This window comes from Sceloporus occidentalis, unplaced genomic scaffold, assembly GCF_023333645.1.
Source record: "Sceloporus occidentalis isolate IW3139 unplaced genomic scaffold, rSceOcc1.0.p SCAF_49, whole genome shotgun sequence".
Lineage (NCBI taxonomy): Eukaryota > Metazoa > Chordata > Lepidosauria > Squamata > Phrynosomatidae > Sceloporus > Sceloporus occidentalis.
Window position 1 is genome coordinate 3,644,130 of NW_028317029.1, and position 12,540 is coordinate 3,656,669.

A 12,540-nucleotide genomic window follows, 5' to 3' on the forward strand; every position below is an offset into this window, starting at 1 on the left:
TTTTGAGAACCTCTTAATTGTGACGCATTTATCCAACTACTCTGTATGCACAAAATTAAAGTGTAACGGTGCGGTCCCACTTTGTAAGCCAACGCAGCTTTAGAAACACCCAAACCCTTCCCAGAACTAAGTATTTCTCATATCATTCTTATCATCTCATTCACATTTATGTCATGTGATACAAAAGCAGGCACTGATTGGATGTAGAAATGGTTAAAATAACAAACACGGCAAACTTGACATATAAGAAAGTACAAGTAATGAACGGCACTTTAACCAGAGACAGGTAACCAGTACATTTATGTTTAAATACCCAGATGGCTTCCCAACCTTATGAAAATGTATTTTATTACTTAAAAAATAAGAAAAAATGATTATTTTCATGAATCTCGTTGAAATAGTTAACAAAATTCTGTTGGTTTTCAGCAGCGTTCATTATAGAAATTGTTATACATATGTATTAGTTGCATATTTTCTTCACTATAAAAGGTATTTATAGATTTCATCTACATGAATTTACACTTTGTATTAAAAAGTTTGTATTAAAGTTGATCCGTTACGTTTAAGTCCTACGTTTTCCATTTCAGTAAATAAACTGAAGCTGTGTAAATAGTGGCTTTCTAATGCATATATATTTTATATATATATATATATATATATATATATATATAATTTTATAAACCCCATGTACTCTCCCTAAGAGCCGCGTCTTCACTCCCTGTTTATAGGATTTGGAGGATGATCACATTGTCCCCATCGATGAGTTTGAGATCGTTCTAAAAGCCTTTGGATAAATGTATGCTGCGGCCGTGTCCAGCACCCTATATACCGATGGCAGCTTCGTAAAAAGTGCGTGTGTTGTCTTAAAATACGTCTCTTATCGAGTTTTTGGTGCTTGGAATATAAATGCGGTTAGGAAGCGGAAACAAACGAAAGCAAGGCATGGGATGACATTCGCAATGACACGCGGCGTGCGACCTACTGCTTTATTATTTTCACGTTTATTATTAAATCCCGTCGCTGGCGGATATGGCTGTACCGGTCAGGTGGATTTAATATGCAGAGCTCTACATGGATGTATAAAATGCAATGCATATAAATAAACATCTATCACACATCTCACAGAACATTGTGTACCGTTCGCTGGGAACAGTGGATAGTAAATAACCCTGGGGGTTAAATATATTCAGTTGTTTGGGATTTAATAAAGCCAACTGAAAATTATTCCGAAATAAGTAAACCTGATAAGAATTAGCTGAACATATCTGACTCTATATGTAATGTTTTTACGCGTGTATATCAGTTAGCAGCACTATCGTAAGAAGGGATATAGAGGTCCAGACTTCCACCGTGTTGGATGTAAAATGAACTGCGTTATATTGCAATTAGGACTTCAGGCTTATTATATAATTAAAATGACAGTTTAAACTATATAATACCCTCTTTAATCCCAAGCAGCTAGGAATAGGAAATGTTATTTCACCAAAAAAAAAAAAAACATCTTAGAAAAATATCTCTACTCTTGTGAAAATGCGCAATTTCTCCCCATCGTCAGTATGCGCCATGTATACGTTTCAGGATCCAAGCGACAAACTGCGCAGCCCATGTGCGATATATGTGAGTATGTGCCTAGGGGAGACGGCACTGAGGATTACTGGAAAACACTCAATAGGATGTCGAAAGGAATGGATATTTTTTTCACTGAAAAATAGTTTAAATAGTTCATTTTAATTGAATGAAAATTGATGATTGTAGAGAGATGAATAGAAATGGTCTGAATTTCAAAAATGTACAGTGAAAAATAGCAAGAACAACTAAAAGTACACAAAACCGCATATAACGGTGTTGCTGGAGATAAGTAAAGGGAAAACATGCGAAACATCGCATAGCCCGCTGCAAGACAGAATTTCCGCACATGTGCTGCAGCCAGAACATTTTGGGTGTAAAAGTGTAACATGTACTATGTCATGATCGTGTATTGCATCATAAAGCAACAAAGTGCAGATGGATCCCTTAACAGGTTAAAACAAGCTTTCTAGAGAGTTTTTTTTAATGAATTTGTGATTTTGTTCTATGTTTCTACGTTCTTATTCTTCTTCATTCTCAGTGATGATGGAGGGCATTTCACTGCCTGGAGATAGTTGTGAGAACTCGTAGAGATCATATGGTGAGCGAATGAATGTTGTGCCTAAAGCAGAAGAAAAAAAAGAGTGTGTAGAAAAATAATCTATATGTCAGAGTTCTATACATAAAACTGGGTTGCTCAGTTATTTACCAAGCTCTGATAGAGAGGGATCTTTGATTGTCTTACCTTTGAATGCAGATGATGATTTACTTGTTCCAACTGTTTTCCAATCACCTATGTACCTTTATAGCAAATAGAAGGGGAGTGAGTTTAGATACTATATAGATTAGCATCGTTACAATGTCTGCGGTCTATGTAATGTGCCTTTCTTGTCATTACTGGTCCCAAAGTAGTCAGTCTCTCCCAACGTTAGACGTCTTTCATTAAGCCAAAGTTTCCATAGAATGTAATGTATAATTTAATATATCTCGAGGGGTCTGGTCCTCAGATGTAATGATATTTAGAGGAACCCTCAATTAGTCGCTATGGTAACTGCACTAGAATTGCTCTTTATACATAACCCCTATTATATCAGAAGATCACAATGATGAACTTCTGAAGACTTAAAAATATCAAGCGCTGTAACATATTAACTAAAGAAAATGAGATATTTTGGCTTTTATTGTATCTCCCGTAGTTTAAAACAGTGCAACAAAATACAAATGCTGATATGGCAACACAGACATTCAACCTATCTGTAGTCTCTCTTCTGGCTCCAACTAAAGCATGAATGAAACAGACATTTGCACAATTACTGATACCTTTCTTGGCAGGATTGGGACCTGGAAATGATTCGTATAGATGACGTTTCCACTTCTACTCGTCATTATATAAAGGGTTAAGTATGAGGGTAATCATTTGGTGGCCCTTCTTTATGGTGACATACTGTGCGGCATCTCCCTAAAGGCCCCTCAGACTGTATTATAGCCGTGGGTTCCTCCAGCACAGATGTGATTTTAATATTAAACAATTTGTTTTCAGGCACAATGTAAACACAGATGTCCTCCTGGGTATGTCGCTCTGCTAACAAGCTGTAATATGCGTATATTCCGTTTACTGACGGTCTACCGGCTCCCTTGACTAAAATTCGTTTTTTCCTTTTGGTGCGCGGCCTGCGATCCTTCTTACTGCGAGCAGAATGTGTCAAGGAATTGCCTCTGTGCCGCTGACTCATTTGTAGAAAGCAGTCCACATACTTACTCTTCAAAATTGAGCGCGTTGGTCCACCGTAGCAGCTCGTCCACCTCCCAGTCCATGACCGCTTCGCTTCCATTCTCCTCTACAGAGTTTAGGATGCCTTGAGTAGCCTGCTGGACGAGGCTCGCGGTATCCGGGTCCGCTGTCTGCGCATGCAAACTTCCTTGGTAATACCTGTTATTAAAATACACAGTGAAGGATACCAAGTTGGGTACAGTTGGCTTTTGGACTCCTTTGCTGTGTAAGAAAAGGAGGATCGGTAAATCAGAACAGACTCGTGAGCGGGAAAAGGTGCCTACAGCAGGTCGCAGCGGACGGACACATTAAGGTCACGTTATACCAGGGTCCTGACGGGCAGAGCTGGAAGTCTCAAAGGGTGGGCTACGTGAAGCTTTATCTTCTGCGGAGTTGCGAAGGTTCCCAAAAATGTGCCAGGGAGGGAATGTGGCCAAACATGGCTTCGCTGCCCAGAGAAAGAACAAACTGACCTGGAGACCCTAGTGCAAACCCCGGAGTGTTCCTCCATATAATGTGACAGGCGATAAGAGCCATTCTACCCATCCAGTCTGCCCCTCTTTCCTGATGTAAGGTCTTAATCAGTCGCTGATCTTGTCTTAGATTCAGAATAGCTTTATGTCTATCCTATGCAGGCCCGGACTGGCCATCGGGCACACCGGGCAAATGGCCGGATTGATGTAGGGGCTGATGGAGCTGCAGTTCCAGGCCCCTACCTTAAAATAGGCCTGGTCAGGACCAGACTGACTGGGCGTATGCGGCCGTACTTGACGCAGGGCAAAAGGGGCACCTGCCCCTTAAGCCCGCAGAAACTGCAACCGGGCCCGCCACAATCAATTCCACGGGGGCCCGCTACTTACCTGGCAGACTCGCGCGAGCAGCGTCTCCTCTACTGCCAGGGGGACGTAGGAATCTAACGGAGTCACGTTACATACGTCACGTACGTCACATGACCCTGCTGCGCGTCTGCTTCAACTGTGCAGTAGAACAGGTTGTTCCCGGAAGTCTGCGAGCGTGCACGTACATCTTCAGTTCAGGTAAGGGTGTGAGGGAGGCTGTATGAAGGAGTATGTGAGATTGAGTGAGTGAATTAATGAGTATCTGTGAAGGAGTGAGTGAATGAATGTTTGTGAAGGAGTATATATATATATATATATGTGTGTAAATGAGCATCTGAATGAGGGAATTAATGAGTTTCAATGTATGAATGAATATCTGAATAAGTGAATGATTATCTGAATTAGTGAATAAATATTTGTGAACAAGTGACTGAATATGTGTGTGTGTGTGTGTGTGATAGCATGGATGTGTGGGGGGGGCAAAGATGCCACAGGCAGGCTGTTTTGGGGGCAAAGATGGCAAGTCCTATTCTTCCAATCTGGGTCTTAGGCAGGTCTGGGTGCCAGATCTGATTTGATACTAAAGGGGGGTGGCTGGCATAAATACACAATGTGGGGCTGGCTGGGGGCAATACGCAAGGGTGTGGGGGCATTAATTCACAAGCGGGTGCTGGCTGGGGCATCACATAAAGCAATACTAAAGTGGGGCTGTCTGGTGGGATGAATATACAATGTGGGGCTGGCTGGGGGCATAAATACACAATGGGGGGGGTCTCTGGCGTGCACAAATACACATGGGGGCTGGCAGCATCAGTACACAAGAGGGCCAGTTGCGGGCATCACATAAATCAATACCAAAGGAAAACCGTCTTTGGAAACCCTCCAGATGCAGGTGTCAGTGTGGCAAAGCCTGTCCTGTCGTGTGTGTGTTTGGGTGTCAGTGTGGCAGGGCCTGTCCTGGTGTGTGTTTGGGTGTCAGTGTGGCAGAGCCTGTCCTGGTGTGTGTGTTTGGGTGTCAGTGTGGCAGAGCCTGTCCTGTTGTAATGCTAATTGATTACAGTGACAAAAGCATGCTGAAATATAACTAATATACAACAAGAAATGGTATATTAAATTTGTCAGAATTTGGTTTAACAAAAAATAAATAAATAAATTCAAATGGGCTGCTCGGTCTTAAATGCCCGGGCCTATTTTTTTCCCAGTCCGGGCCTGATCCTATGTATTTTTACATTCCCTCGCTGTATTACCCTCTACTGCTTCTGCTAGGAGACTGTTCCATTTATCTACTACCCTCTTGGTAAAGTAAAACTTTTTTACACTACATCTAAACCTTTGACCCTTTAGTTTTAGATTATGACTATGTACATTTCTTTTTTTATTTCCTGACACAGAGTGAATTTTCTTCACTGATTCATACGTCGGGATCTAAGCTGCATTTCAGCGAGAAGTGATAACCTTAACCTGTCGCAGCACCATGTCCCAGTAAGTGTAATGAAGCTGGGGGTGCCCTTTCATGCCACCAGGTTAAATGTTGGAGTAAAGGAGGAACACTCCAGCCAGGCAGTCCCTTTAAGATACCTGCTCGCCTCCAGAAGCAGATATTAAATGATCAGGAGACTTTACCGACTGCAGTATATTGCAGTTATTGAGGAAACGAGGACAGTGAATATTGCTGCTCCGTTATGGACGGTGACAGGGACAACAATGGACAGTAGATGGCGACATTTCCTCAAACGTTCTAGTCTGCATGCAATAGGCGGCATGAAGGCCACCGGAATGTGTATGAAATAAACCCTGGTCCTCGGCAGTCTCCTGGGGCTCCTTGTAAGAGAATTATATCTCTACAAAACACAGCCCAGGAGCAAAATCCGCTACGGTAACCTTCCGGGACACACAGCTACAGACAGAAAGACACACAGCATGCTGTAAACCCCAAAGCCTAACAAACATGTCTCCATAATCTCCCCCCCAAAAAAATAAATAAATATATATATTATATATTAAAGCTACACAGCTAATCGTGCAAATGTATTATACATCTATACACACAAATACAGCTACAAACATTAGACTGCCCATCAGCATAGTGAAACCCAGGCTAATCCTACCTCCAAATACTTATATTCTATGTACACATGTAACAACTCCTGAATACACTCCTATGACCCCAAAAGAAGATCCCACCGGCTGCATGACGTTGTTGTCTCAAGGAATAGCTCTGTATAGCCAATAACGGGACCAGTCGCTGAACTATATATACGGCCTCATCCACTACAGAATGTCAGAACTAGGTTTCAAAGTAATGCATTATCAGGTTATGGAAGGCGAAGGGTTAATTGCCATAATTACTGTGTCTGTAATCAGAGACTAGAAGAGGAACCTTTCATTTGTCTGCAGACTTTTTATTTACAGCTCTGGACGCTGCCTCTAGTATAAAGCTTCTCCATTCTGTCGCTGATGAGTTCTCTGGTTTTATAGTGAAGGATTTTACCGAGCGCCAAATCATTGGGAATTTTAGATGTGGGATTCTCAAAACTCACCCCCAGAAGAGAACATTCAATAAACATCAACAGGTTTTGTTTTCTGGCACTGGCTTAGATATTATAGGTGTTCTACAGTGTTATGGAAGCACCTTTTTCTTCTTAGTACAGGTCAATACCACAATATGTACAAAATCTGCTCCTAAATAGACCAGGACGCTCTTCCATAGCAAGTCACAGCGTATGTATTCTGAAGATTTATAAGATCGATAGAATAAAAATGTTAAACAAAGCTGATGCTAAAAAATACAAATATCCATTTGTGATTCTTTTTTTAAAGCACGAGGTCTGAAGGTATTAACCTCACCAGCCCCAGCTCTATATGTGCCAAATGTTTACATTAAATGTAAATTCTTTACTCGACAACCTACCAAGTTATAAGGTCATCTAAGAAGAAATTACCTAATTTGTAATTAAATTCATTGAATTGATGTTAAAGGCAGCAAAACCGTCTATTCGTCTTTGGATGGCTATGCTGTTTTAATAACGATGTCATTACCTATTCCTTCATTATAGGTTTTACTATCTCTGCACCTGAAATCTTCCTGATTGGACGCTCGTTTTGTATCATTTGAACGAGAGCAAAAATCATAATGTAGGTGGGGGTTAGATGAGTGCCCAAAGTGCCAATGACATAAAGAACTTCACAGGATCTAATATTATTATTTCTTTCTTCCTGCACTATAGTTGGTTCAGGAGATATCTCGTGATAACAATACGTGGAAGGACTCCAGGAGACGTCCCGTGACCATCCGCACCGGTGACTCTTCTGCTATATTTCTTTTTCTACTCACATTTTTCTCATCCAGTCAATTTTCCTCTGTTTCTGCTTTCTTTTCGCATCCTGTTTCCTCTGCCATCTGGAATGGTGAAACGTCAGCCTTTTCCTGTTATCTGCGGCGGTCACTTGATCCGTGCCGCCAAAAACCTGCAGAGGATGACAAGTGGTGTATGACCACTTCTCGTGAGAGCCACTTAATTCCAGTCTACAGTAGCACCGGGTCACATAAAACATATGATATAAAACGAACACAATTCCAGGTGGGATAAATAACAAAACTGCGCAGAAATGAGGCTTCAAATCTACGCCATTAACTAAAATATCTTAGATACATAATATAAGTAACAAAAAGCCAAAACGTGTTGGGAATATGCAATAACCTATGACTCTTACTGACTCTTAGCGTGAGAAGCCTCCAGCCGTTGTTCTCCACCCGGGTGTACCATCTGCTGCAGTCCGGCTCGGGGGCTTCGCCGTGGTTGTGGATCTGTTTGGGCAGCGGCTGTTTCTGTGATAGGTGGGTGTAATCCTTGGGACTATTGGCACACATATCCACCACCGGCCTGTGGGTGAACAGCTTGTAATATATATTTGGTGGAAACTGCGTCTGCAATGGAAACGTAGCATCTGCGTTATTTGTATCGTTGCAGTGGCATAAACGGAGAAACATCCTCGGCTTTTTATGGGTTTCAAACATGTACAGCTCAGAATGTTTATATGTAGGGTGGACTCAAACCGCTTTGCATCAAGATAGTAATATCATAAGAGAAAAGGTCTGAAGGAAATATTCCTACATTTAAATGGCCGTCTTCGCATTCATCAAAACTTCCTACACCTTGTGGGATCAAATGGCAGAGCCGGCATCATCTAATCAACGTTCTATCCTGAAGTTCTCTCCCTTCTCTTCACTCACCCTTACAAAGCCTGCTGGACCATTCAACTACAACCAGCAACGTAATAATCGGTGGGGTGATTAACAAACAAAAAGGACAGGCTTTAAGTAGCTCTAATAAATAAAAGTGACAGTAAAAGCTGGGGTGGCAATGATTCCCCTTTAAATAAATAAAGTTAAGCTTTTCCCCAACTGAAATGTTGTTAATATTGTAGGGACTCATGCGCGTCCGCGGGCACACTCGTGAACATGCCGAGAGTGTACTTACTCCTCCCAATCGAAAGCGTACGTGGACCCCGGCGGCGGAATCTATCAGCTGCGCCTGCCAACAGAAACAATGGAGGTTTATAAGTGTGACATTCATGTAGGATTGGTGGTGGAAGGGAGGTACGTTTCTCCTAGATTCCTTTCCTTTGTGAAGTAACACCTGAGTCTTCCACCTGCTAGGTGATTAATTTAGGTGAATGAGAGGGCGGATATAAAAGGGAAGCCAGGAGGGCAGGTAGCTCTCTGGCTGTGGACACAGAAAGCCTGTCTGTGGGAGAGATGTTTGAGTAAAGGTTGCTGGACGTATTATGTTAAGTTGGCAGAGAGAAGCTCTCCAGCTGGTAGTGAGGGACATCCCTTGTATAGTAAGTGCCGGACAGGCAAGGTATTTCTTTTGTTGCTGTGTTGTTATATTTCTTTTGTCTTTGCAACCTTTCTAATAAACCTGACCCTGTGTCAGATTGCACGAACTTACTGCTGTTTGCCTGGTGTGAATGAAGACGGGCACTTGTCCCTTGACCTCAGCGAGGGGCGATCCCAGACCTATCTCGCATAAGTTACAAGTATCTTAATCAAAGTCCCAAAAAAACAAAAACTTATTTATAGATGAACAGAATTCATAATATCAACAACTGCATAACAAAATCTCTCCCTCCTCGGAGTCGGGTCAGATCGCTTGAGAACAGCATTACCATCGGTTCAGATAAAACCAGAGGGGCATCCACTACTCTTATAAACAGATCATTTGTGATCATTTGAACCGGACAATCCAGTTACAAAACAAAAACGGCTCACCTCTCGGGGGTTGATGCATTTAAGTAAGAATCGCGGATCTCCTTTCACTTTAAAATTGATGAGATTTTTATAATATTTGAAAACATTCATGTCCTGGTGGCAAAAAAAGGAGAGTGTGTGTAATAATCAATGAATTAAATGTTGGAATAGACATGCAAGCCTCAGGAAAGCAGAAAGAGACAACCCCCCAGTTTACAGAGGAGTGAAACAGCAGGGGCAGCGCAAAATCAAGAAGGTCCGGAATATATATTATAATTCTGCCCCCCCCGAGATATGCTGCCACTCTGTCCTGAAGATGTGTCCCCCCCCGAGATATGCTGCCACTCTATCCCCCCCGAGATATGCTGCCACTCTATCCCCCCCGAGATATGCTGCCACTCTATCCCCCCCGAGATATGCTGCCACTCTATCCCCCCCGAGATATGTCCCCCCCCAGATATGCTGCCACTCTATCCCCCCCTGAGATATGCTGCCACGCTAGCCCCCCCGAGATATGCTGCCACTCTGTCCTGAAGATGTGTCCCCCCTGAGATATGCTGCCACGCTAGCCCCCGGAGATATGCTTCCACTCTGTCCTGAAGATGTGTCCCCCCTGAGATATGCTGCCACACTAGCCCCCCGAGATATGCTGCCACTCTGTCCCCAAGATGCCCCCCCCCCCCCATCTACGCATAACACGTATTCAACTTCCGGTGCCGGCACTTCTGCCGTGGGAAGTACCGGCAAGGAAGATTGTTAACGTACATCGTGCAGACGTTCACCGGCAGCAGCAATGGGAAGTAGCATTTGCAATCTACAATCTACACCACTGTATAAGACGCACCCAGTTTTTAGACCCCAAATTGTTCAAAAAAATCCAATGAAAACAAACAAGCTACTATAACCGTCACATGCAGAGGACAATAGTACCTAGAATAATATACTTCAACCCAATTAGATCCCCGACATAACGCAATATGCATTTTGCTAACAATAAGCTGCAGTGGTTTCCTTGGCTATTAAAATGTCTATAATATTTGGACGATTTCCTCTTAAGACGCTGTAATTAAAAGCTTACCAGGATCCTGCGGAAGGCTCGTTGTATGACTCTCGCAGCCGTATCCAGCTCGGCGTTGTGTATGTCCGGATAGCTTGTAACCGAATCACCCAGATCCCTCGTATTCATTTTTATAACTGCAGGGGGAAAAAAAAGCAAAACAAATCACTACACATATATTATACATATAATTCAGATTTTAGCTGTAATTCACTACCTTCATCACAGACTATGGATTATTAGGATATATAATAATGTAAAATTTTAAATGTATCACTCGCTTTTTTTTTTTATACATGACATCAGATATAAGTGGTTAACAGATCAAGCATGATGACCTCATACAGAGCTTGGACATGTTTTGTAAACTGAAAATATTCACGTCGCGCAGACATCGAGATTCTGTTGAAACAAATGTTACTAGATTCTAACAGCCAAAAATTATGTGGCGGAAGCAAAATAAATGCATTGATCGAAACGCTTAGTCTATGAAGCTGTCGCCGGACAGGACTGTAATGGAAAGTAATGACTTTCGTTAATGACGTGATTGTTGTGTGTCCGTGTAGCTTGTCTGCTAAAGCATTGCAATTACCTTGTATATATATATATATATATATATATATATATGGACCTTTTGTCTACATTATGCTGGGTTTTTGTTTTTTCAGATCTTTTCTATGTTTTTTAGATCTTTTTCTATGATATTGTATTTTTTGAAATAAAGTGTATCTTTTTATGCTATAGCGCACTAGTCTCTTTCCTCCTGTTGTGTATCATTTATTATTATCTTTTATTTATATAGCGCCAACAATTTACGCAGCACTTAATACAATACATAAATTCAAGGGGTACGACGAGACGAGAATTGATAGACTAAGACAAACCGATATATTAGGTGGAGAGCCCTGCTCGCAAGCTTACAATCATTTGACATGTATGTGTGTGGCTGCCTGTAAATATTACTAATCCCAGACAAGATTAGGGTTAGCAGAGCCCCAGCACCATGTGTAAGATCTATTATTATTTTTTATTTATTAACTTGTATCAGCTTGACAGAGGTCATGTTCATTAGTATTGCTGCAGATGAAGAGAGGATAAATCTCGAAAGCTTGTCTTTTAAATATTATGATAGTCCAATAAAAGGGTATCACTGCATACTGCAATACTAATATATATATATATATATATATACCGTATTTTTCGCTCTATAAGACGCACCTGCTGATAAGACGCACCTAGATTTTAGAGGAGAAAAAAAAGGAAAAAATATTTTGAGCTAAAAAATGGGCTAAAATATTTATTACAATAACTGAATAAGCTATGAACACAGTAAGACACACACAGTAAGACACACACACACACAGTAAGACACACACACACAGTAAGACACACACACACACACACAGTAAGACACACACACACAAACACAGTAAGACACACACAGTAAGACCTCCCTCCCTAACCCCCCTTCTCAGTATCTCCCCTCTAACTCCCTAACCCCCCCTTCTCAGGATCTCCCCTCTAACTCCCTAACCCCCCCTTCTCAGGATCTCCCCCCCCCCCCGCCCCGCCCCGCCCCGCCCCGGTTACTTACCTTAAACTCCTGTGTTGGAAGCGTGAGGCGTTTGTCTCGGGTGCCGGCGCTTCACTGCTGAGCGCCGGCGTCTGACGTCATATGCCGGCGCCCAGCGTAAAGCGCCGGCACCCGAGACAAACGCTTCCAACACAGGAGTTGAAGCGCTGAGGCAGGCGGCGGTGGCGGTGGCTGCCGCCAGCAAAGGATTCCTGTATATCTGTCAGGCAGAGGGGCCCGAGAGTTGCCGAGCGGTTGTCTTCAGCAACCGCTCGGCACCCCCTTGGGCCCCCCTGACTGGCAGAAATCCAGGACTCCTCTGCTGGCGGCCGCCGCCGCCTGCCTCAGTTGCGACCCCGGATTTATCGGCGTATAACACGCAGGTAGGGTTTAAGCTCCGGATTTTAGTTAAAAAAGTGCGTGTTATACGCCGATAAATACGGTATATCGTTGCCCCCCCCCCCCCCTCCCTCCCTGCCT

At 42.6% G+C, this 12,540-nt stretch overlaps 1 protein-coding gene across 1 annotated transcript; it reads right to left on the reverse strand.

Moving 5' to 3' along the window:
• Window positions 1–2,087: 2,087 nt before the first annotated feature.
• LOC149288923 (protein MFI-like) lies at window positions 2,088–10,616 on the reverse strand. The gene is made up of 8 exons (XM_089491184.1): window positions 10,509–10,616; window positions 9,452–9,544; window positions 8,658–8,711; window positions 7,895–8,104; window positions 7,511–7,644; window positions 3,326–3,496; window positions 2,312–2,367; window positions 2,088–2,188 (listed from the first exon to the last, which is right to left on the reverse strand). The coding sequence occupies exons 1-8, from the start codon at window positions 10,614–10,616 to the stop codon at window positions 2,088–2,090; spliced, it is 927 nt and encodes a 308-aa protein (XP_089347310.1).
• Window positions 10,617–12,540: the final 1,924 nt, after the last annotated feature.